General features: G+C 55.5%; 1 protein-coding gene across 1 annotated transcript in view; it reads right to left on the bottom strand.

Moving 5' to 3' along the window:
* The window catches only part of LOC118885818 (c-Maf inducing protein), a 235,883-nt gene that overhangs the window by 68,026 nt on the left and 143,421 nt on the right, over positions 1–24,436 (bottom strand). Inside the window, exons 2-3 of the mRNA XM_036834901.1 lie at positions 20,364–20,489; positions 9,012–9,062 (exon numbers count right to left, since the gene is read on the bottom strand). Coding sequence (XP_036690796.1) covers positions 9,012–9,062; positions 20,364–20,489 — 177 coding nt within the window. The remainder of the gene's footprint in view (positions 1–9,011; positions 9,063–20,363; positions 20,490–24,436) is intronic.

Genomic DNA, 24,436 nt, shown 5'->3' with positions numbered 1-24,436 from the left:
GTTATCCCTTAATGAAAAGTTTATTTAAAAAACAGACCAAAGGACTTCCCTGGTGGCACAGTGGTTAAGAATCCGCCTGCCAATGCAGGGGACACGGGTTTGAGCCCTGGTCCAGGAAGATCCCACGTGCCGCGGAGCAGCTAAGCCCGTGTGCCACAACTACTGAGCCTACGCTCTAGAGCCCGCGAGCCACAACTACTGAGCCCGCGAGCCACAACTACCGAGCCCACGTGCCACAATTACCAAAGCCCGTGCACCTAGAGCCCCTGCTCCACAACAAGAGGAGCCACGGCAATGAGAAGCCCGCGCACCGCAACTAAGAGTAGCCCCCGCTCGCCGCAACTAGAGAAAGCCCATGTGCAGCAAAGAAGACCCAACGCAGCCAAAAATAAATAAATAAATTTATCAAAACAACAACAGCAAAACAGACCAAAGTGCCCCATGTCTATTCCAAAGAGAGCTCTGGTTGGGGAAAGTGGAGACTACTGCAAGGGCTTAACACCCATCTCGGGCTTCCCGGCCTCTGTGGGCTCAGACATGGGGCTACGCCGCCCACGCCCGCACCCTCTCCAGGCCTGAGGTGGCGCCTCCTCCCACCAGAATAAGGGGGTTGGGCTCGGAGACCCACCACCCCGGGTTCAAATCCCAGCTCTGCCTGGTTCTAGCTATGGACAAGCCCCTTTGCCCTCTCGGCTCCTCCTTCAAGATGGGCCTGACTTTGAGAAGACTGCAAGAGAGCACGCATCAGAGCCCCCAGCACAGCTCCTGAAGCTAGTAGGTACCTAGTAACTGTTCTCTCCGTTTGCTGTAAAGAAAGCCCACGGGAGCGTGAGCTCTCCTCCCCAGGCCGTCCTGCCCTCTGCCGCTTGTTAGTTTCAATCCCTGAAGCTCCCCTTGTTATTAGTTCCAGGGTCCCCGATGACCCACCGAGGGCCGTGAGCTGTGGCTGGGAGTCGCTGGAGACTGGACTGTGGCCCTCGCCGGGGGCCTGGCAGCCTGGGCCCCGTGGCCTCCCTCGAGTTCCGCTGACCACAGGTGCAGGAGAAGTGGCCTGGCTGGACTCACCTCTGTGAGGGCCTCTGCTCTCCGGGGCTTGGCTGTGCCGCCAGCTGCACCTCCCGCTGAGGGCCCCCCAGGAGTCTTGGACTGCGATGGGCCCCCTGCCTCGTGGGGAGAGCCCCTCCTTTCACGGTTCTCTGTGGAATCCCTCTGATCCCTCTTAGGAAGTCACAAAGCCCTCTTTGACCAAGTGCCAGAAATTAATCTGGATGGAATTCCTGCCTTTTCGACCTGGAGGAAGCAGACCTGTGGCCGGGCCTGTAAAAGGACCGAGGGCAACTCCTGCCCTCCTTGCCCTGCTTCCCTGATTTACCTTCCTGCTCAGAGGCAGGACGGCTGACACTCATGACCTTCCCAGGCAGTGGAGAATAGGAAGCTCAGCAAAGGCTCCCGTGAAAAAGCCCCAAGGAGACACAGGCCAGAACTGACAGGGCTGGACGTGGATTCCCAGTGATACTCAAATTCCACAGGTCCAGGAGGTCACTAAAGTGGGTGTGGTGGGAAGCTTTCGCTCCCTCTGTCAACTCAGGTTGACCAGCAGGAACTATGTGGAGAAGAGTTCTGCCTCAGGGGGAAAAGAGTGCAGTGATTGATTAGTGATGCTTGTCATGGGGCTCACTGGGGGTTGGTAGCAAGTGTGCTATGCATGTGCCCCCTTTCTTCTAGAGCCCTGTCCTTTGGAACCTTTCTACACAAAGGGAAAGAGGCCTTGATCGCTAAAGAAGAATAATTAACATTGATCCAATACTTATTCACATGGCAGGTGCCGTTCTAAGTTCTTTACTGCTACTAACCCATTTAACTCTCACAGGAACCTAATAAGCTTGGTCTTATCATGACCCCCACTTTATTCAGGCGGAAAAAGAGGCCCACAGAGGAAAGCAGCTAGTCCAGGGTCACAGAGCCCGTGGGCGGTACAGCCAGGATTTGAACCCAGGCAGTGTGGCCCAGAGCTCTCCCCTTAGGCATTACAGAAATTTTTCTTTGGGGAGCAAATTGGCAGTATGCAGAAAGAGTCACACACACAAAAATACCCCTACTCTCTGCCTGGTAAACCACTGTTCTGGAAACCTGCCCTAAAAAGTAGTTCAAAAGAAGCAAAAGCTTGGCTATAGGTGACAGTCATGACTACATTATCTGTAACTGAGAAAAACGGGAACAGTGTAAATGCCCAAAAGCAGGTCCTTTGGTCAATTATGCCACGACCTCTCTACAGACGTGATGGACATATGCTGAAACGTTTAAGCTGCAGCGTTATGCTGGCAGGACCGTCTGCGCACCTGGCCACAGCTGCCAAAAGGTCCGTGCAAAGCTGGACGGAAAGCTGGAAGGGCATTTGCAGGAGTAAAATCCGCCCTCAGGTGGTTACCAGCAGGAGCAGAGCGGTCTCTGCCCTTGAATGTGGTTGTAAAGGCGTTTTCATGATCGTGGTAAAAAGGGCAGAGAAAGAGGGGAGCGGGGCAGGAGGGATGGGCCGTGAGGAAATGGCAGGAGGTGAAACAGGGGCCACTGTCTTCCCTCTAGACACCGTGAGCCCAGCAGGAGCCACATGGGAGCGTGTGGCCCAGAGCCAAGGGGGGCCAGGAGCAAGGCTAGGTCAGGTAACACAGCCTCGATGCTCGAATCTGGGGACACGGGTGACACGGTGTGTTCGGGCAGATGTGTAAGTGGCTGGTCCTGACCTTGACCTTCTGGGGCCCAGGCCCAGGTGGTCTGCCATGTGCCGTGCGCCATGCAGGGCGGGCAGGGCGCTCGGCCCTTCCCACAAGAAGCAGGGGATTGCCAAGTCAGAGGTTAATTCACATAATCCTCATGGGGACGTCTGTGAGACTCAGAAAAATGTAAAGCTCTCATGAAATGCTTCACGAGACAAAAATACCACAGCCCCCGACACGCAAGGCACGAGGACAGACAGGCGATGGGGACGGTCAGGAGCACAAGCCTGCAGGTGTGAGGGAGGAACTGTCCGGTGCGCATGCGTGTCTGCATATGTGTGCGCACACACGTGTGTGCACACACACGTGTGCAGTGGGAGCCACGTTCCCAGTGGTTACGATCCCAGGTTCTGGAATCAAACTTGTGTCCAGACCCCAGCTCTGTCACTTAATAGGTGCGGGCCCTTGAGCAAGCAGTTCACCTCTCGGCCTCTGTCTCCACACCTGTGAAATGGGGAAGCAGGAGGACGCGTCCCCTCCGCAGGGTTGCGGGGATTCAGCGGGGTGGTGAGCAAGGTGCTGGCATCCGCTCAGCACAGGAGGAGCATCCCGTGGAGGGGGGTGAGGCCACCTGCCGCTGTGTGCTGAGGCAGGGCTGGGTTTAGGCTCGGGCACGTGTGCTAGGGGATGCGTGCTCAGGGGGATCTGCAGTGGGCAGAGTGGGGAGTCCAGGGGCCACGGCTGTGGGACTAGAAGTGGCTCTTCCCCCGAGAGTAAAGGCCTCGGACTACTGTGCCCAAGAGGGAGAGGGAGGAGGGTCCAGGAGGAAGGTCAGAGTTGAGGGTGACAGCATCCACTGGAGGGTCCCACCCTTCCCCTGCCCAGCTTCCCCCTCAGGGGAGGGGCATCAGCTCAAGCGCCTTCTGTCCCTCTGACCCAGCTTCCCCCAGGAATCTCAGCACCAGCAGGGCCTCTCTCCCTGCATGGGACTGGGGGTGATGGTCCAGCCTTCCCAAGAGGGCGACCCGATGGGAGAGAGAAGCCAGGCTCCCAGCCCCACGCCCTGCACCTCCAGTTCCTCACCTATGCACCGGGGACCCTGGTTGGGGCTCAGCCCAGGGCCCGATGTGGAAGCTAGATTGTGACGCCATTGGGAGCAGCCGCCCTTGGCAATGGCCGTCCCCTCATCCATGAGACGGGGTAGCAAAGACCTTGCGGAAGCGCTACTGCAGGCCTGGCGGTAGGAGCGCCCCACAGCCTGCGCCAGGCAGGGCCCTCCGAGGACAGACTGCCCACCCCCTCGGATCTTACAGGCACGCCGCGGGGGCGCTGCAGGGGCTGGGTGCCCGCTCCCACCCGCTGGCTGGTCTGATCAGGGCGCGTGGGATGAAGCTCCCACAGCCCTGGGAGGGCAGCCCGTCTTCACACTGACCCAGTGGGCGAGGTGCTAGTTAGCGAATTCCCCATTTCACAGAGGAGAAAACTGAGGCCCAAATAAACACACCCCACACCCAATGCACCCATAACACAGTCACCCCCTCGTGCTCACACACACACACAGACCCCACGTTCTTCTCCACCCTCCTACTCTCTACAGAGGATGGGGTGACCACGTCGCTGTGGATGCCCCAGGGGCTTGGGAAACCCTGCCTGGGGACTCGGGGAGAGGGCGGCAGCGTGGCCGGGGCAGCAGGCCAGAGAGGATGCGAACCTGGGCTGGGATTTTCCCAGGCTGCCTGGCAGCCTTGCGACAGGAAAACAGGCAGCTTCTGGTCTCACACAGTCTGCTCCCCGCCCTGGTGCTCGGTCAGCCCCCGGGGCTGTCGATGGTGACCCAGCTTCCCCCAGGGAGAAAATCATCTTGGTTTTCCAGACTTCTGTGCAAGGGCCGAGGAACCCCTTTCAGGAAGGGAGAAGGCGTTTTTCCGAGCTGGAGGCACCAGAAGCGCCGGCTACACAAAGTGGGCGCTTTTTGGTACCTGGCTTTTTCGGGGCTCCTTTGGGGGCACCTTATGCACGTGTCTCTTCCCAGCCAGGTACTCAGGGCCTGTGGTCCAGGCCCTTGTGCGCCCAGACGGGCCTGTCCCTCACAGCTGTGAGCACCTGGGCCTCTCGGCTTGAACCTAGAAACAGGCCAGCGTCCTCACAGCGTTATAAACACACACTGGACCCTCACATCCTGCAGTGCACTCTGGCTCTGCCACACAAACCAGGCCTGTCCCCTCCTGGCCTCGTACACCCACACAGGCCTGCCCCCTCACAGCCTGACACACACGGGCAGGCCTGTCTCCACAGGACGTGGCTTCCAAGGTGCATCTGAGTCAGAAATGAGGCCTCATTAACTCAGTACAACTGTTTATGCCTCCATCCCCCCAGGAATTGGCCTCAGGGGCCAAGCCACCCAAACCAAACAGGCCTGGCCTCCCCAGAGAGCCCCGAGGACAGCGTGCTCTGCTCCAACGCATCCTGGGAGGGGCTGGCGCTGCGGTCCCACCCCCTTCCTGTCATCCTCCTCCGGGTCCCAGGCCTTCCCTGCACCCCCCGACCCGTGCTGCCCAAGGGCGGGAGTCCGGGAGGAAGGGCAGAGATGCCCGGACAGAGGGAGAGGTAGGGAAGGGGGGCCGGGGGCCAGGACGTTGTGGGTCAAACCCCTGTCCCCTCTGGGGGCCTTGGGACCTTGGGCAAGTGACTCTGATTCCCTCACACGCAAACGTCAACAACAGACCATTCAGTGAGCTGAGATGACGCTCAAAATACAGAGCCCAGCGCGGGGGGAACGCTCCTGACGCGCTGTGGCTCCCGACGCGCTGTGACGGCCTGCGGACGCACGGAGCTGAGCTGAGGCCACGAGAGCAACGGGACCCCCAGGATGGAGACGGGCATCCAGAGCATCGCACAGGTGTGTTACCCAGACTCCGCCTTGTTCCACATCACAGCTTGAGGTAGATTCTAGAGCGGTGCTTCGCAAGGTTTTTTTCCATTATCATTCCCCTAAGGAGCCTTTTAAGATATCCGCCCCCGGCCCCCCACCAATTTGCCCTGATCCCTTTGAAACTAAATTCTAGACAATAAGATTTTGTTTAGTAGGTTGAACTAGGAAGGCCACACACCACTGGAATCACTTAAGGTTTTTTAAGCCCCAAAATACCAATTTCGACCCCCTTGGAGGCAATATCACACCTGTGGAGAATGCCCTGGAGGTGTCAGTATAACCGGGTAAAAACTCGATAAAGCAACAGGAACGCAGCATTTAAGAGCTAACATTCTTTACAAACAGAAAAAGTATTCTCTATGTGCGCTGCAGCTACAACAGGGACGTATACGTTGGTATAGGAGAAAAAGTGATAAACGCAACGTTTAGAAAATTTAAAAACTCAAGCTGAGGTTGTGGGATTTCTAAAGTCCTTAATTTTGATGTTCTATTGATTTTTTTTCTTCCCCCTTTTAGTTAAAGATAGAGAAAAGAAAAGGAAAGAAAAAGAAAAAACCCCAAATGGTTGGTGGTAAATACAGAGGAGAGAGTGGCTGTATCAGGCAGGAGAAGCAGGACACATCCCGAGTGGGCTGAAGAGGCCAAGCTCAGGATCAGGAACAGCTGGATCAAGCAGGAGAAAGGGCAGCTCCACGAATCTGTACTGAAATCCACTGTGTGACTATGGGCAAGTAACTAGACCTCTCTGAGCCTTGTCATTTGCTGAATGACAACGAACAGGAAAGCCCCTGGCCGTGCCTTGTATATTGTAGGTACTCAGTAACCACATACGGATCAATGAACACTTGCTATAATCTATGCAGACCACAAGATGAGTCACCTATAGAACCAGGATTCAAATCTGGGTCTCCACTCATTTCACCAGCAGGCAGTACCTCAAAAACACCTTATGTTTCTTTGCCATTTTACAAGGAAGGAGAGCACGCCTCCCTCCAACCTCATCAAAACCGAGTGGCAAAGAGCCACAGAAATGAAATCAGGTTGCTGATACTGAAATATCACTGCCACCTGGTGGCAGCATACCTAAATTATGGCGGGGGGGGGGCTGTCCAAAGGGAAAAACTGCCAGCATCTTACACATGCCTAAGACACAAGCAAATATCAAAACAGTGAGAACAAAGGTCACCATCCATCACCTGGCAAAAGGGCCACTCACTGCTGAGCACTTGCTGATTCCTTGATATCCTGATCTCAGTTTCCTGGATGCTTGCTTTCTTTTCTTTTTAAAAATTCAACTGATTAGATTTAACAACCATAAACAAACCAAACACCCCCAAAATTGAGTGCAGCTATCCAGGTCTTTATGAGAACTGCTAGAAGCCCAGGGATCCCCAGTTCCGTACTTGCTCAATCAACTGTCTGAACTCCACATGCAATCCTTGACGTCTGAATTTGTACATTTCAAGCTTGTCACTCTTAAATCATCCTTCTGGCTGTCACTGTCTCCCGAAATTTGGCTTTCTATGCCCACCATCTTAGTCATCCCTTGTAGCTGCATAATATTCACACATTTCACAAGCACTGCCTTTTAGGTGTTCCCAGAGATTCCAGAAAATGGTTGAAGAAAATGTGGACCAGGGCAAGGAGGAAAGCAGAGCTCTGTGGAATCCACTAAAGACCACCTCTTCCTTGACACTGATCTCGGCCACCTTTTCAAAGAGGCGTTTCCCCAACCTGTCAAGTAGGCGCTACGTCTCCAAGTACCTCCTGCCCCACCCTGAGCTAAGAAAAAGCAAAGCAATCACTTACTGAGGACTCACAAGGAAAACACGCATGAAGAACAGAAGAGGGAAGTCTCTAAGTAACCACTGTCTGTGGCAGTGAAGTGGCCTCTTCCTGCAGGACCACCACTGCACCATGCCTCTATTCCTCCCTCCCTCTCGACTGCTCTGGCATTTACCTCCCAGGTGGCCCCTGGCAGGTCCTGATGTATGTCCTGCCTGCCCCGGGACACACCTGGCTGCAGAGAGCCAGGCCTTAGGGACGATGTCCCTGCAGAAATCAAGCTCTCAGCAGCACCTGCAGACTCCGAGCAGGCACGTGCCATTTGCCTGCTTAGCTGTCACCCGGGGCCTTCTGCCTGCGTCCAGAAACCCCCAGGAACGGCAAAGACCCGGGCCTGAACACTGCCCCAGGCCCTTACCAGCTATGGGAGTTGGGCTCCGGTCTGGCCTCGCCTTCCCTGTACAAAAAATGGGAGCAATGATAACAAGCCGCCTTACGAGGCTGCCGCGAGGGTGAAACAGGCGTGACGGGCCAGCCTCATGTTCCAGGCACATAGTAGGTGCTCAGTAAATGCTAGTCCTTTCCCTTTGCGGCCCCAACTTGGAGACTCGCATTCAGCCTCTGAGATGGCCACACTGGCACAAAGGAGAGGACCTGCAGCTGTCGGGGAAAGGAGGGGAGTGGCCCTCTTTGGGACCAGGAATGCAATTTTCCGGGGTTGTATTTCTGCCCTCCGCCCAGCTGTGACGAGAGCCCCTCCAGAGGCACGAGAAGAATTCTAAGTGTCCCTTCGGTCATCCCAACATGGCACATGGTCTCAAACCCTGTCCAGGGCCAGCTGGTCGGCCCCCACTGCACTCCAGATTACAGTAAAGATGACAGCTCAGGACAGGCACCGGTCATCCTAGCCATACCCTGCTGGCTCTGCAAGCCCACAAGCCTGTCACGCCTTGTTCTAAACTAAAAGGTCAGAAGGCAGGAGAGACGGGGGGCAGGGTGCGAGGGTCCTGAGCCACGGAGCAGAACGTGGACTCCCCAGGGGGCTGGGAGGACCCTTCTCATAAATCTGGCCCCTGGGTCTTGAACGTGACCAGTCGGGAGCTAATTCACCGTGTGTATTAGAAGGCCGGGGACCATCCTATGCAGAGCTAGAACTGGGAAATTAGGCCAAAGGAAGTGAAGCCTCTGGAAATACAGTTGGGCTTCTGCACCTCTGATAAATTTACCTCTGCTGGCGCCTTCGGAAGTTACTTTCAACCCATCACCTTGAGCCCCTCAAGTGCTGCCTGCCCGAGCCCCTCAGATGAGCCCCTGTTCTGAGATCAAGCAGTTATTTGATCCTTTCGGAAGCAGGCACCACACGATAAAGCTCCTGGGCAAAGTCAAGGGCCAACCGGGCAGGAGCACAGTTTCACCATCGCAAGGGGGAAAGGTATCAACCAGCCAAGAGGGAGGTGGGGGGCTTCCACACAGTGGAGCAAAGCTCCTGGGCTGAGCCTCCTAGAAGGCAGGAGACCTCTGCCCTCACGTCTCTGGGTGGCAGACCAGCTCCTCCAACAAGCAAGCGAGTCAGGACTTACCTTCCACTGCAGAGAATGGAACCACTGGTCTCGCAGGTAGCTGTTGGCAGCCTGCAACGAGAAGAACAAGACAGCAAGGTCAAGTCACTGGCTTGCAGCATTTCAGAGCATTTTACAGGCCAGCATGAGAGCTCCAGCCTGCTCTGTCCTGCAGGCTCTGCCCTGTGACCCTGCAGAGCCTTCTGAGGGATGCACCAAGCTGAACCCCTTGTGTGTAAAAAAAAAACCAAACTGGAAGTGGTCACCTGGGGGACTTGTCTGAAATAGACTTTGCTGCCACCGGGCACTTATTCTGCTGGGTAGACACTGGTGGCTGGAAGAGCTTTAACTGTACACATATCTCAACTCATCCGGGATCACAGAAGGGGCCAGGATGAGTGGGGAGGAGGCGTGTAGGGAGATGATGATGATAATGGAGCTGCCTGGGAGCTCGCCAAGCCCTGCTCCAGGCACCGGGCCTCTGTTATCCACGTAATCCGTCATCAGCCCTCACGACAGCCCTACGAGGTGGGCAACACTGCGTCTATTTCACAAAGGGAAAAACTGAGATCCCGAGCTCCCACGTCAACTGACCGCATTTAAACCCAGAGCCTGGCTTCCAAGCCTACGGGTTTAACCACTGCACCTCCTGCCAACTGCAGAAAGCCGTGGTAGAGAGCACCCAGCCTTGAGCTCGGGCAGAACTACATCACAAAGCACCGTGCAGGGAGCCAGGTCTTCCCTGATCCACACCACACCACTTCAGAGGCTTCGGGCCACTCAGCCTCACGCCGCTCTCAGCCCCGGTTCTAGCAGATTTGCTGATGGCAAAAGCAGTAGTTACGGCACGTCTGACAGGCACCAGACGGAGCACCAAGCCCCATGCGTGGACCGGCGCATCCAGTCCTCGCAAGTCAGTGCTGGGAAGCTGGCACTGTCGGCGTCATTCTCCCCGTGGTACAGATGAGGAAACTGAGGCTCGGGAGGTTAAACTCTCCCACGGGCTCACAGGCAGTAGGAGTGGGGCAGGGCCTGAACCCGGCAGTCTGACTCATGCTGAAACCACAGTGTGCAGCGTTTCAAGTTTGCTGCTGGCCACCCCCAAGGCAGAAATGCAGCGTCTGTTCCCTGCCTGACCCCGCAGCTCCCTGTTTCAAGTCGCCGTGACCCTGATGGGCAAGGGGCTCTGACAAGGCCAGAGCCTCGCCCCAAGCAGGAATGCCCATCTTCTTTTCCTGAGCCACACAGGTGTACACGTGCATGCACACTCACAGCGTGTGCAACTTGGGGTCATCCTCATTCAAGGAGATCCAGGTCTTGCAGATTACCTCCCCCGACTCCCACCAAGTCATCGACGAAGCATCAGCAGCTCGCCCAGGGCAGAGTTTGGGCAAATCTCTGGGCCGGAACAAATGAACCAGTTCAGTGGCCTGTGCAGCCGGGAATCAGGCTCCTGTGGGCGAAGCTCGGAGACTCATTCCAAACCCTGAACAGATCCACTCCAGCACCTGGAGGCAAGGTGAGTTTGCCTTTCTGCCCCGAGTGGGGAGCAGGCTGGGGGACACCCTCCGTGTGATGCAGGAACATCTGCAGCAGCTGAGTCTCCAGCAGAGCCGGGTTCAAGCCCCCGTTCTGCCATGGTCTAGCAGTGCGACCTGGAGCAAGTTCCCTGATGAGGCAGAGCCCGTGACACCTGACAGGGGCAGCAGAGGCTGAAGGGGAGTCCACCACGGGACCAGAAGCCTCCCCTCTGGAGGGTCCATGCCTGGGTCACCTCCTGTCAGTGCTGACCTAGCTGTGGTCTCATGACAATTCTTGTTCATGAGGGTGACAAAATACATCCCACACTCAGGAGTAGTGGTGCAAAGATACCAAATGACAAGATAATCCATGTAAAATGCTTACTCAGCGCAGCGCCCGGCATGTGCAAACACTACCAACAGCAGGGGTCCAGCAGTGGTGTGCTGATAAACGCGTAACAACAGGCCCTCCTGGATAAAAAGCCCCGATCGCAGCGTGTGTGGACGGACTTCCGTGAATGATGGCACTTGGCTGATTCCACGCTACCAGGGGCCGTCCCTGGCCCAGAGCTGAGAAGAGATGACCCCGATCGGCTCTTGGGAGCTGGTACAAGCCAGTATGAGCTGGCTGCAGCATGCTTCTGGTCCACAACCATTTCTCTGCTTTTTAACACACCGAGGTAGCCAGAGAGAGGGGAGGAGTGGTAGGTTGAATGAGGGGCCTCCAAAGACTGTCCATGTCCTAATACCCTGGGAATGTGTTACTTTAGGTGCAAAGGGACTTTGCAGATGTCATTAAGTTAAGAACCCCGAGATGGGGAGATTATTCTGGATTCTCTGGGTGAGGCAATGTCATCACAAGGGTCTATATAATAGAGAGGCAGGAGGTCAGAGAGTCAGAGAGGGAAGTAGAGGTTGGAATCATGTGGCCATGAGCCCAGGGATGCAAGTGGCCTCTAGAAGCTGGAAATGGCAAGGAAGTGGATTCTTCCCTAGAGTTTCAGAAGGAACCAGCCCTGCGCATACCTTGATTTTAGCCCAGTGGGACCCGTGTTGGATTCGGACCTTCACGATGGTCAGATAACAAATTTGTGTTGTTTTTGTGGTAATCTGCCATGGTAGCAGTAGGAAATGAATACAGGAGGTATGGCCAGGTTCATTTAGTGCTGACATGGATCACTGCATTGGTTCTCAGGGTCCACGGGGGGCCCAGACAGTCCCCACAAGGTGTCACTGGCCGGACTGAAAGACCGAGTGAAGACAAAAAGGAAGAGAGAGGAGAGAGCAGAGGAGAGGGAGGTGGAGAAGGAGCAGGGGAAGGAGACCCACGTTCTCCCTCTTCTGTGCCCACTGGCCAACCCACCATGCTGCCCTGCCAACACGAGTGACCCGTGTGTGACCCCTGTGTGACCATCACTGTATCCCCAGGGCCTGGGGCATGAGGTGCCCAAGAGAGACATGCTGAAGGAATGAACAAATGAATGAACGAGAGGACTGTAAACTCCCTGAGGGCAGGGTCTCATTTCCAAATCCCTCACTCTGATTAGCATGGCCAGTACCATCAGGGCTGGTTGCACAAGAACGAATGAACACAAACAATGAAAGAAACAGGAGGGCAATGGTAGTAAGTGGTGGATGGTGACTCCTTTCTCTGCCTCGGCAATCCAGTCCAACACAGACCAGTCTTTCCCACAACCAGGCCCAGCCTTTCCCATTCTGGGGCCTCTCCAGTGTGAGTCCCTGTAAAAGATCTTTTTTTTGGGGGGGGGGCATGCCATGCGGCTTGCAGGATCTCAGCTCCCTGACCAGGGATTGAACCCGGGCCATGGCAATGAAAGCCCAGAACCCTAACCTAGGCCTAGGCCAGCAGGGGACTAAAGATCTTTAAATGGGCTTCCTGGCCCCTCCCTTGGCCATGTGTGAGCAGGTGATCTGACTGGGCAATCAGAAGCTCCTGCCCGGGACTTCGGGTCTCAAGCAAGTGATGTCAAGATGGCAGGTGGGGGGGTGACAATTCATTATGAGGCAAGGGCTGTGTCTTCCTTTAAAGATGGCTACTGGGCTGGGACACGGTCCCCCAACCGGCCTCAGCTCCAGTCTACTTTCTAAGCCTGCTCTCCAGGCTCCCGCCATCCTTCTAGTATACTTCCCTTCCTGCTGGCCATAGCCTGAGCCCATCTCTGCTGCGTGCGTCTTAGAGTCCTGATGGATCTCCACGGCCCCGCCGGATCCGTTTTTCCCTGCAGCTGTCTCTCCAGAAGGAGCCAGCCAGCTCCCAGAGCCACAGCTTCTCCCAGTTACACTGTGAGCCCTCCTGGCCAGGTCCCAGGGCTCACACACCAGATGGTTCTGGCCCCGCCCAGACCTCAGTCAATGTGCGCAGCTCACTGCTGAGCAGGGACGGCTCCGGAGATTTCCTCTCCTGCCCCGTGTCCGGTCCAGCCTTGTCCTGGTCTCACTTGGGTCTGTGTGTCCCGCCTTTCACAGCCGTCTCACTGTCTGGAGGGGAGGAGGATTTCTTCAGGGACATCAACCACCATCTCACCTGCCCTTTGTCATCTCCCCTCTCAGCCTAACCTTTCAGGCAGGACAACCTGAGTTTTCCAAGTCTTTGCTCATGTGGGAGAGTGCGTGCAAACTCCCATCTCACAGATGAGGAAATCGAGTCTCAGAGCAGGTGGAGGGCCCTGCGGCCCACGCAAGAGTCCGACCCAGCCCTGCCCTGACCACACCATCGCCCCCATGCCCACCGTTCTTCGAGGGCACCCGCCCACTTTTCTCTGCTTTTGAAACCCCTTGCCCTCCCCAAGGCCCTGGCCAGGCCCACCCTCCCTCCCCTGCTTCCCAGCTCTTAGAGCCCTTACCCTCCCCACGGCCCCTGCCGATTATCTGTCCTGCCCACAGGATTAGGAAAGGAGGCAGGATCCAGTGGGATTAACTGCTGCCTCCGCAGTGAGCCTGGTGTTAAAAAGTCCGCTGAGTGAATTAATTTCAGGCGAGGCAAAGCACAAGAAGTCTGCCGGGGAAGGGTGATGCCACCCAGCTTCCCGAGTCACCTTCCCTGGGAGGCAGAGACACCCAATGTCTCCCGTCCACCCACGGGCTCATTCCTTCCAACTCCACTGGGAGGGGAGGTGGCCACAGTCCCCTCTCCCGCTGCAGGCTCGCTGCACTTTGGAGGAAGACAGAGGCCTTGGCCGCGTTCGTCCACTGTAACAAATGGCTCTTTGATTCAGAGGCTCAAAGGGATTTCAAGGATCACCCAGTCCAGGGCTACTCGGTCTTTTGGGGGTTTACGGGAACCTGAAACCCTTTGAGAGCCTGAAACAAGCTGTGGACTCGCACCCAAGTAATGTACACATGTGTACAACCCACCCCCCCCCACACACACACAATCGTGCAAGCAGCTTCAGAACACACCACGGACCAAAGGGTAAGGACCCGACTCTGACCCAACCTTTTCCTCTCCAGCCTTGTTTCTGATGAGGAAACCAAGACCCAGACTTGCTGTGGTCTCATCCGTGTCCTCCCCCAACGTCTACAGCTCTCCTTCGGGCACGCGGTAGGAATGCACAGCCATGGGACTTGTGTCACTTCCGGTGGAAGCCTTGACGAGCCAGTGCACGACTGAGTAGGTCCCTTCCCCCTGCCCTGCTGACCAGAAACACTGCAGATGGAGCATGATCCCAGCAGACCCATGATGGACATGCAGCGGGAGGGAGAAATAATCCTTTGCTGTTTGAAGCCACTCAGAATTCGGGGCTGCTTGTCACTGCAGCATAACCTAGCATAACCTGGCTTGCTTTGTTTTAGTCTGGCTTTCACACAGTGTGTACAACCCACGAGGAATGCTCTCCCTTCACCCCCTCCCTCAATGCCTGCTGAACTGTTTACCTTTCGGGTCTCACCTGAAATGTCAATTCTCTGGAATGCCTGTCTCAGTGGTGCCTTCCCCCTCGCCACCCTTGACCACATCAGGTGATGACGCCTCATTGAACAGATCACACTGCCCTGTAATCGCTTGTCTCGTTGTTCTTCTTCCTTTCCAGCCTGTGGGCCCTGTGAGGTCGGGGACCATGTCTCACTTACTCAACACTGTGTCCATAAAACTCAGATAAATGTTTGTTAAATGAAAGTTTGGCTGACTTGTTGAATGAATGAATGATTGGATGGATACATGGATAAATGGATAGGTGGATGGACAGATGAATGGGTGGACTGATGGACAGATGGGTGAACAGACGGATGGATAAATGGATGGGTGGGTGAACAGACGGCTGGCTGGCTGAAGCATCAGTATACCCATTCTGTTCACTGAAGAACATTTCACGTGCAGTAAACTTCAAAAGAACTGTCCAGCCTTGATACCCTCTCTTCCCCATGTCATATTTGACTAGGGCTCTAGAAATAATCACGGCAGTCTTTTCCTGAACACCTACTGTGCACCAGGCATGGTGTTTAAGGATTTTTACGTGTAATATTGCTGATCCTCACAGCACCCAAGGAGACAGGTATTACGGGTCCGGTTTCCAGATAAATCGCAGGCCCAGAGAGGCTATCCTGCCGCCCAAGGTTACACAGGTAGAGAGAGCATGGTAGAGCCGGGCTGGGCCTCTGGTCGGTCTGAGCCCACAGCCTGCTCTCTCTGCAGCTGGGCTCCCAGGAACTGGGCTGGGGAATCTGAAAGCACCGCGCTGATGAACGGGAAGGCTCCAGTCACCAGGAGGCCCCACCCCGCAAACAAAGAGGGTAGACCAGAAGTTTCCTCCAGAAGAGGGGGGGGGGGCGACTTGTGGTGTGGCCACTGCATCCTCACAGCTGCGTCCCCTCTCGATGACGGAACCAGAGAGGATGCGACAAGAGTGGGTTCTCCGGCTCCTTCCTTTGGCTTGTCTAGTTTCGAAGAAGCATAGGGGCTGCCGAGGGACGTCCGGAATCCCAGCACAGGCATCTCTAAGTGCCTTCCAGGGGAATGGAGAGCGGACTGGGCTGTGCCCGGCCTGGGGGACAGAGTGAGTTTCTGCCGAGTCACCACACTGACGTGTGAAGGGCTGAGCCTGGATGACCCGGCCCCACGGGACACAGGGCCCAGCTCCGAGTCCTGAGGGTCACTCAGCGGAGCCTGGATCCAGGCCTGGGAAAGACCCCTGGAAGCAGGCAGGCCTGCTCGGGCAGGCGCCGACCTCTCCTAGTGATAAATCTTTCGAATACTGAAAGGGCCTCGTTCCAGGCAAATTCTGCCTAATTTCCTCTTCGAAAGTTGCCAAGTTCTCTCTCATTGTTGTATTGTCTCGAGAGGTGAGAAAAACAGCCAAGGGTGCACCGTGGGTGGGTGAGCGTTCCCAGGTTCGCCTTCCCCGGCCCAACTTCTTAGGGAAAAAACAGCACGTGCTTTTCAGGCCGGAAAGGTCTTTCTCTCTGGCTTCCAGTAAGAAGGGCACCCGCCCTGTCCCTGCCCCTGCTGCCAGCGTTTGGGGTCAACAGTTGTCTGGCCTCCTGAGGGGCTTTCGGGAATGTCAATGAGAAGAGCGGGTCTTGGAAACCGTTCCAGAAAGCAGCAGCAGCAGCAGAAGCTCTCGGGAAAGGGGAGGGGTGGGCGGGTCCCCTTGCTCTTGTCCCGCCCAAAAGCTTGTTTTCTGAACAGTGGCCTCTGTCCACTTCTCATCAATGGGTGGAAACCCATCTGGGAGGCAGAACTCCCCGGAAGATGATCTGCCGCCACCCGGTTCTTTAATCCCCGCTCCCTGACCCCGCAGGCCTGCAACGAGCACCCTGCAGGATGCTTTCACGGCACTGTTTATGTTCTCGTGGAGTTACTCCTCACGGTGAAATGCCAGCCGAAAGGGCATTAAGGGAAGAAAGAAGATAAATAGGTCCTTTCTGCACCCGGGAATTCTAATAACAGGGCATTAGGGAGCTCACACTGAAATACCACAAAGCATCCAGAAACACACCAACTGGACCCAGGCTGGAAGAAGGCTGGCGCCTTCGCCTGGTGACTCGACCTGCTGGCGTGTTGCTCGGTGTCTCTGAGCAGAGTGGGGGAGGCACGTCCGCCTGAGAGCGTTTCTTAACCTTCCTTGAACTCAGATGGGTCAGTTCCCAGGGGTCTGACTGAGGCACCGACTCAAATTCTCATAAAGCAGCTGTGTAAGGACATTGTGGGTAGAGGGGCAGGGAGAGGGGAGGGAGGAAGGGAGAGAGGAGGAGGGCGTTAAGTCCAGACACACAGAGAGAAGGGCTCAGGTGGAGAGAGAGGCCTGGAGAAAGACACCGGAGGAAAAGAAACTGCAAGAGAAGCACAGAGTGTGGTATATCAAGAGATAGAGATGGGGAGGGGAGGGGAGAGATGGAGAAAGAAGTGTCAAAGAGAGACAGAGGGAAACAGACATACATGGATACGGAGAACCTGAACGAGACAGAGAGACCGGGCACGCTAGGGCAAGGACCCCTGTGACCCCCAGACATCACCCCTACGTAGAGAACGGCTGTGCCACGCGCAGCAGGATGGAACCCTACTCAGGGACGCAGGAATGCTGGAATCCTACGGCCCCCCCCTCTGCAACCTGAGGCTATTTCCCATGGCGGGAGCGGTGCACGGAGCATGGGGTCAAAATGAAAAGTTCTGGGGCCATATCCTTTGTGTGATGATGGACACGTTCTCCATCTGCACAACAGCAGTCACGGGCCACACGTGGGTCCTGAGCACTCGGAACACGGCTAGAGGACTGAGAAACTGCCTTCTTGATTTATTAACTTAAATTTAAGTGCAAACAACCCTGGGTGGCCGGTGGCTGATGCAGGGACAGCACAGTTCATGGCATCTGCACCCTCTGCTGACCAGGAGCACCCAGAGGAAGTGTGGCCTTGCCCCCCGAGCACACCTGGCTGCTTCTTGGTCCTCCCCCTCCCCCTCCCCCTCCCGCCCCCCACGGGAGCAGGGAAGACTGCTCTGCCACGCCACTGCGCTGGCTCCTGTCACGTGACTCGGGACCAAGCCAAAGCAGAGGATCCCGCCGACCGTCCCAAGAGCGTGGGAGGGACGCCCTGCCTGCCACCTCCAGGCACCACCCTGGGCCCCACGTGACCCCTACCCCGGGCTGCCCCATAACCATATGGACCTCCCAGCCTGGAGCCCATCTCCAAGATGACTCGAACCTGCTTACATAACCAGACGGCCACACGCCACCCGTGAATCACAGGCGGGAGAGGAGGAGGGTGACGACAAGAAGGAAGGAAGGTAGAAGCGATGGAAATGGCAGCGAGGGAGAGACCGAGGCGGCAGGGGCAGGGCTGCACCCACCTGGGCCTCCCCGGGTGACGGGCGGGCGGAGGCTGCGTGTGCTTCCTGCCCTGGCTCTGAGTCCCGCTCTGGCTCCCGCAGGTCTCCTCCTCCTCCTCCTCCAGCCTCCGGCGCCCGGGCTGTGCCGGCTGCGCCGTCCACTGGAGCAGGGGGCAGCGAGACGGGGGTGCGGAGCAGCCGCAGGCCCGCCCGCCCACCGTCAACACGTCAGGGGGAGCTCTGACGTGAGGCCACCGCGGGACACAGCCCCAGCCGGGCGAGTCATCACAGCCGGCCCACGGCCACCGCCGGGATTAAAGGGACGTTCTGGCGCTGCCCGGTGACCTGCATCCTCCGAGCCGCACTGCCCCCTGTCCCCGGGGCAAGTGATGCTCAGGTCCTCCCTGGGGGCAGGCTGTCCCTCCAGCCCCCAAAGCAATGAGGCCGCCCAGTTGCCTCCACCAGGGGAGCGGCCATCACAGCCAGGGGGCTGGGGGCTCGGGGCCCCCCCTCCTGCAGCTGGGCTATCTCAAGGTTTCCCTCCGTCCTGCCTGCCCGTGGCACTCACGGATCCAGCACCCTCTGCCCTGCAAACAGACAGATCCCTCTATCGTGCTGCCACCTCTTAGGAGCTTTCGGTGACTCCCCACTGCCCTCAGAATAACACTGTGGCTTCTCCACTCAGCTAACAAGACCTGTATGATCTGGCTGCGACCCAACAACTCTGGACGCATGGGCAAGGCCCTGCATCCGCCTCCCTCTCTTCTCCACGGCAGCGAATGCCCCCTCCGCCACGTTCATGCTTTATACCCCCTTTTCCCTCTGCCCGGAGTGTGTGCCCCCCATCCTGGCACACTCCTACTCATCCCTCTACACCCAGCTCTAATATCACCATCCCGGGGGGAGCCTTCCTTGGAACCCCTAGGCCCAGTGAGTCACTCCCTGCTCTGGGCTCCCAGTCCTCGGGGACAGGCCTCTATTTCAGCTGCTACCTCTGCAGTCATTTGTTTATGGCTCTGTCTCCCCGGGGGGGCCCAGGAGCTCTTCGAGGATGGGGCCGAGGGGCTGACTCACCTCCCCGCCCCCAGCCCTAGCACACGGGACGGCAGGCTCAGTGCTCTGTGATTCTAACTGTAGAGAGTGAGAGATTTAAGGAGAAAACAGACAGGCAGGTGTGGCTCTGGTGTCTTCCGAGAGACATCAGTGAATGACGGGGTTTTCCTAAAGGACGTTTAGCTGTTACACGCAGCTTCTGGGGCTCGGCATTCCTCAGAGGCCAAACTGTGTGCCTCTTGGCTCCAATGTTGCTAAACAATCCAGTGGCCACTTTTCAAACAAGTTTTAGGGAGCACCTCTTTGGGCTCAAAGCAGGTCTCCCCGGACTGACAGAGTTAGAAAACGTTCCTAGAAGAAAGCCCAAGGCAGACCATCCTCCCAATGATAAGAGAGTATGTTCTCTCGGGACGAGGAGTCTCTGACTTGGGGTCCCTGTTGGAAACTGGGGTGGCACTCCCTGAAATGATACAGAACATGTCACGTGTATGTACTGCAGGAGCTGTGTTATTATCTCTGCCGCAATTCCTTTCTTGGTGGACCCACCTCTCCCCGCACTGAGGTCCTGGTAGGGCTATCAGAGTACACAGCTGCCAGTGTAAAGGTGGGCGTGTAACCCAGGGCAGGGCATCCCCTGGGGTGAATCGGACGATAGCACAGCCAATCAGAATCTTCCATGAGATTTTATAGAAAGATACTGAAAGGAAAATGTGTTCTCACATTTTTTAAGAATTACAAGCTCCAAGAATGTAGTTTGAGGCTGCCAGAAGTCCATCTTTCCCACCACATGGAGAGCCTCTGCCTGATAATGAACCAGCACACAGAAGCAAAGCCAGGAGATACAGAGACTGAATATTAATGATACCATTTGACTCCTGGGTCCAGCTATGCCTGAAGTCCTCTCTTAGACTTCCAGTTACTTTGATACAGTTACAGCATCAAATTCTCTTTTTGCTTCAGGTCATTTGAATAATGTTTGCATCATATCCAACCAACGGTCTTGATCAATACACACAAAATGCACCCTTTTCCAAGGAGATGGCTCATATTTCCATCAGAGTCTCAAGAGACTGAGATCAATGAGAAGTAAGAAACCTCCTCACTCGAAGTACAGCAAAAGGTAGCATCTGTTGCTTACTTGCTTTTTACAGCCTTTTAAAGCCTGTGTCTGTGTGTCTCAGTTTCCTCATCTGTAAAATGGAGATCAGAAAACCTCAGTTTCCTCATCTGTAAAGTGAAGATCAGAAAACCTATTTTTTGGCTTTGTTAAGAGCAATAAAAACACAACATGGAAAGCTCCTAGACGGTGGCAGGTATGCAGTAGGAGCTCAATCTGCATGCACTCCTTCGTCTCCCACAGTGAGCCCCAATTTACACCTTTCTTGTACTTGGAGGAAAACATATCCTAAGTTAAACAACCTTTCCTCTTAATAGTTGGCTGTCTCCCTCCGAGGGATAAGAGGAGGGCAAGTGAGTGGGGATGGAGCAGAAACTGCTGTTCATGTTTATTTATCCTACCTGCAGTAGGACAGTTCCCCCAGGAATTGTAAGCTGTAAACAGTACTTCGGGGCATTCTCCCAGGACAGCAGCTGAACGTCTTCAATGGCGCTGTAGGAGACTGAGTTTTCCATGTACCCAGTTGGCTGCAACAAAAAAAGAAAAAGCGAAGACACACATTGGTTACACGATCGGGCACAATATCTGCACTGGAAAACATCCTCACTCTAGCAACAAGCAAACTGAGCTGCTACAGACACTTGGCAACTCTGGGGACCAAAGGACTCCATCTTTCCCAGCTGGCAGCATCCAGCGGGAGGGGAGGGGCCATGGTGGACACCCGCCCACGTGTTGGGACGTGCAGAGTTGGGACCAGACTGGGGGCGCACTTTGAGGGCAAGGCCTGTGCCTTGTTCCTCTGGGCTTCTGCGGGGCCCAGCACAGCCGGAGCCTGGACCCCTCCATCCCTCACCATGTCCAAGCCACCACCCTCTCCTGCCCAGAAAGCAGTCATACCCCCCCCCACTGGACTCCCTGCCTCATTTCCCCCTACAGATTTGCGTTCTCCACTCGGCACTCGGGGCTGTGTTCCAAGTCGGCAAACTCGATCCCTCTGCTTCCCTGTTCAGCATCCTTCAGTGGCTCCCAGTGGCCCAACCACATACGCCACACTCCCACCCACCGCCGACGGGCCCCGCAGGAATGGTCGCGCATCCCCCTCCAGCCCCACCCCCTTCTTCTCTCTCCCTTTCCGAGCCCCACACACAGACCCAGGCCTGCTGACAGCACGGCAGACTCAGCCCGTTCCTTGTCCCCGAAAGGCTGTGGTCCCCCCGGCCCACCCCTGGCATCTCCTCTTCTACTCTCCAGACCCCATGACCCACCTGGTCGCATCCCTCCCTGTGCCCTACGTGCTTACCACGCCCGTTTTTTTTTTTTTTTTTTGATGTGGACCATTTTTAAAGTCTTTCTTGAATTTGTTACAATATTGCTTCGGTTTTTATGTTTTGGTTTTTTGGCCGCGAGGCGAGGCAAGTGGGATCTTAGCTCCCCGATCAGGGATCGAACCCGAGCCCCCTGCAGTGGAAGCACGGGGCCTTAACCACTGGACCGCCAGGGAAGTCTCGACCATACCCGTTTTAATTACTGTGGACCTATGTGCTATCTGTTTGCTGTCTGCCTCCTTAGCCAGGCTGCAGCTCCGTGAGGTCAGGCCAGTGTCTGTCTCGGCCCCTGCCCTCTCTCCCCAGCGCCTGGCTCGTGGCAAGGGCTCCATCATTTGTGCTGAAAGGGAGAATGATAAGGGCTACCATCGGTCAATGCTGGGGTAAGGGTGGGGCAAGAGAAATTCACAGCCACTCACGGCTGAGTGAGTTCCGCTGTCACGGCGAGAAGGCGCTAGGCACCAGGGGGATGCGCTGGCCACCGGGAACCAGCAGTGTCCTTGTCACTCTGGCCCCAGGAAGCCAGACTTCAACAGAATCAGAGGTGAGTGCAACACAGCTGAGAAGAATAACAGCTAACATCTCCTACGCTCCGACAAAGGCCGAGCACTCCCCAAGCACATGGCAAGTGCTATCTCCTTCAATCCTCACGACGGGCCCAAGAGCCATCCCCACTGCACAGATGAGGAAGCTGACACTCAGCAGGTCAGGTGACTTGCCCAAAGTCACCCAGCTGGGAAGGGGCGTGGCCAAGCTTGAACTCAGCTGCTGACTCAGGGATCTCTGCCCGGACCACTAAGCTGTGATACAAGCAATTTAAAATCTGTGGCCCAACAAGTGAATTTTACCCCGAGGATTTAGGACCTCCATGAGGTTTTTTATTTTCAATTTCTGTCTGTCAAAGCTGAGGTACTGTGGTAGTGGCGGTGGAGGAGAAAAGGTTGAGGGCTTAAGCTGCCTCAAATCTCCCTGATACGATCAGTTACCATGCTCAGGAAGTAAGAGTAAATTGACCAATCGATGTGTTCATTCATTCATTCACTCGTTCATTCATCTGACAGATATTTATTGAGCACCAGTTACGTTCCAGGCCCCGTGCTGGCTGCTGGGGATACAGCAGTGAACAAGACAGAAGCGCAGCGGGGCTAAGAGACAACAAACAAACAAAATATCCAAATAAGTAAACTACTGGAGAGTGGCCAAGTGCCACACCAAAAATCAAGATAGGGTGTGGTGACAGGTGGCAGAGAGCTGGAGCGCCGTGGAGAGACGGAGGGGACGTGCGTCGCAGGCCCATGGCCTGTGCAAAGGCCCAGGGGTGGGAACAAGCTGGGAGTGCTCAGGGAGGAGCAAAGGCCAAAGGGAGGGAGGGCGGGTAAGAACGGTCTTGAAGAGATGGGCAGGCCATCCCTGGAGGGGCTGGAAGGCCCAGTGGCATTCCGGGGATCGCTGCCCATGGGGTGGGCGTAGCATCACTGCGACTGCGGCATGGAGACAGCTGGTGGAAGCAGGGAACAGCCTAGAGGCTCCTGCCTGGGTCCAGATGAGCCAAGAGGCTGCTCACCCCCAGGCAGGGCGGGGATGAGGCAGCCAAGTCCATCTAGCCCTTCTCACCAGGGCATGCGCCACCCCTCGGCACCAACCCAGGCAGCCTCTGGGTCCCACCAAGGTGGCTTATCAGTGTATCCCACAGGCAGACACGTGGGCTCCCCTTGGCCCTTCTGCCCTATTCCACATCCCCTGCGCTGGCACGTTCTCAACATTCTGCAGTAAATGACTCAGCCTCAACAGCACGTCTTGTCCTGAGAACACCAGCGACACCAGGGGCCTGGCGGATTGGTGACTCTGCTTGCGTTTCTTGCTGACTGTATCCCCTGCTGGTGTTTCAGCACCACGAGAGCAAGAATTTTTACCTGCTCCGTTCCTTGTGCCTAATCCGTGCCTGACATTTAGGAGGTGATTGGTATTTCCTTAACAAATGAAGGAATATTTTCCTAAATAAAAAAATGTCCATCCGTGTTATTACTTACAATCACACGCATAACATACTTGGGAAGAGGCTTGGGTTACTAGTTTCAAATATTAAATTAAAAATAAATTAATAAATTAAAAAAACTCTCCTTCGGGAAGCAATGGCACCTGGGTGCCGCGATGTGCTGAAGAGCTTTCCTTGGTGGCCCACGGCCATCTCTCTCCCTTTTCTAGGTCTGGCTGGGTCCCAAACCCCAGGCCACTGACCCCTTGATGCACAGAGAAGCCAGAGAACACGTACTAGGACGCAGCCACTAGGGCATCTAGAAAATCTCTGGATCACACCAAATGACAGAGATACAGAAACCCATTCCAAAAATCCCACAACGGTATAGAGCGTGACCACAATGGGGTGGATTTGATTATCCAAACCGAGCAAATGGCCAGCCTCGTTCCTTTAGAATTGCACCTTGGGCACATGAGCAGAAAGCCTGGAGGCTTCTATTTCCCACCACAGCCTCCTGGAGACCAAGACACGGCAAGGCCCTGTCCTGCCCAGTGCCCACCAAGCCCGTGGGAACACGTTCCAGATGACCACAGCATGTGGGTTGTAACATGATGGAGGGCCAGCTAACCACCTGTGCCTGCCTTTTTCACGACCCCGCTGTAGCTGTCTCAAGGTGGCCTTGACTAAAAGTTTCAGCACGGGCATTTTGGGGAAACGGGTATAAATAAATACATACTGTTTTTTAAAAGCAGATGCATTGCTGTTTGAAGCAGTACTGGCTAAAAGCAAAATTTGGAGAATCAATGAGACCTGTGTTTGAGCCACTTACTGTGTGTCTTTAAGTAAGTTATTGCACCTCTCTGAGCCCATTTCCTCCAATGGTAAAATGAGAATTTAAGAGAGTATTAGGAGCCTTAACGGGAATCCAATTTGTTAAGGGCTTAGCACAGCATCTGGAACATACTGAAAAACTCAATAAAATGAACTATTGTGAGAAAGACTAACCTTTCTGTCTCTGGGATCTTCCTACTCTAAAGCCATAATTCTAGTCTAACCATGAGAAAAACATCAGACAAACCCCAGTTGAGGGACAGTCCTCAAAATACCTGACCAGTACTCATCAAAAACAAGGAAAGTCTGAGCATCTGTCCCCGCCGAGTCTACAGAGACA

The sequence above is a fragment of the Balaenoptera musculus genome, chromosome 19, assembly GCF_009873245.2.
Source record: "Balaenoptera musculus isolate JJ_BM4_2016_0621 chromosome 19, mBalMus1.pri.v3, whole genome shotgun sequence".
NCBI classification, from domain to species: domain Eukaryota; kingdom Metazoa; phylum Chordata; class Mammalia; order Artiodactyla; family Balaenopteridae; genus Balaenoptera; species Balaenoptera musculus.
Note: the sequence above shows the minus strand (reverse complement) of the source record. Positions and strands in the feature narration are given on the sequence as shown.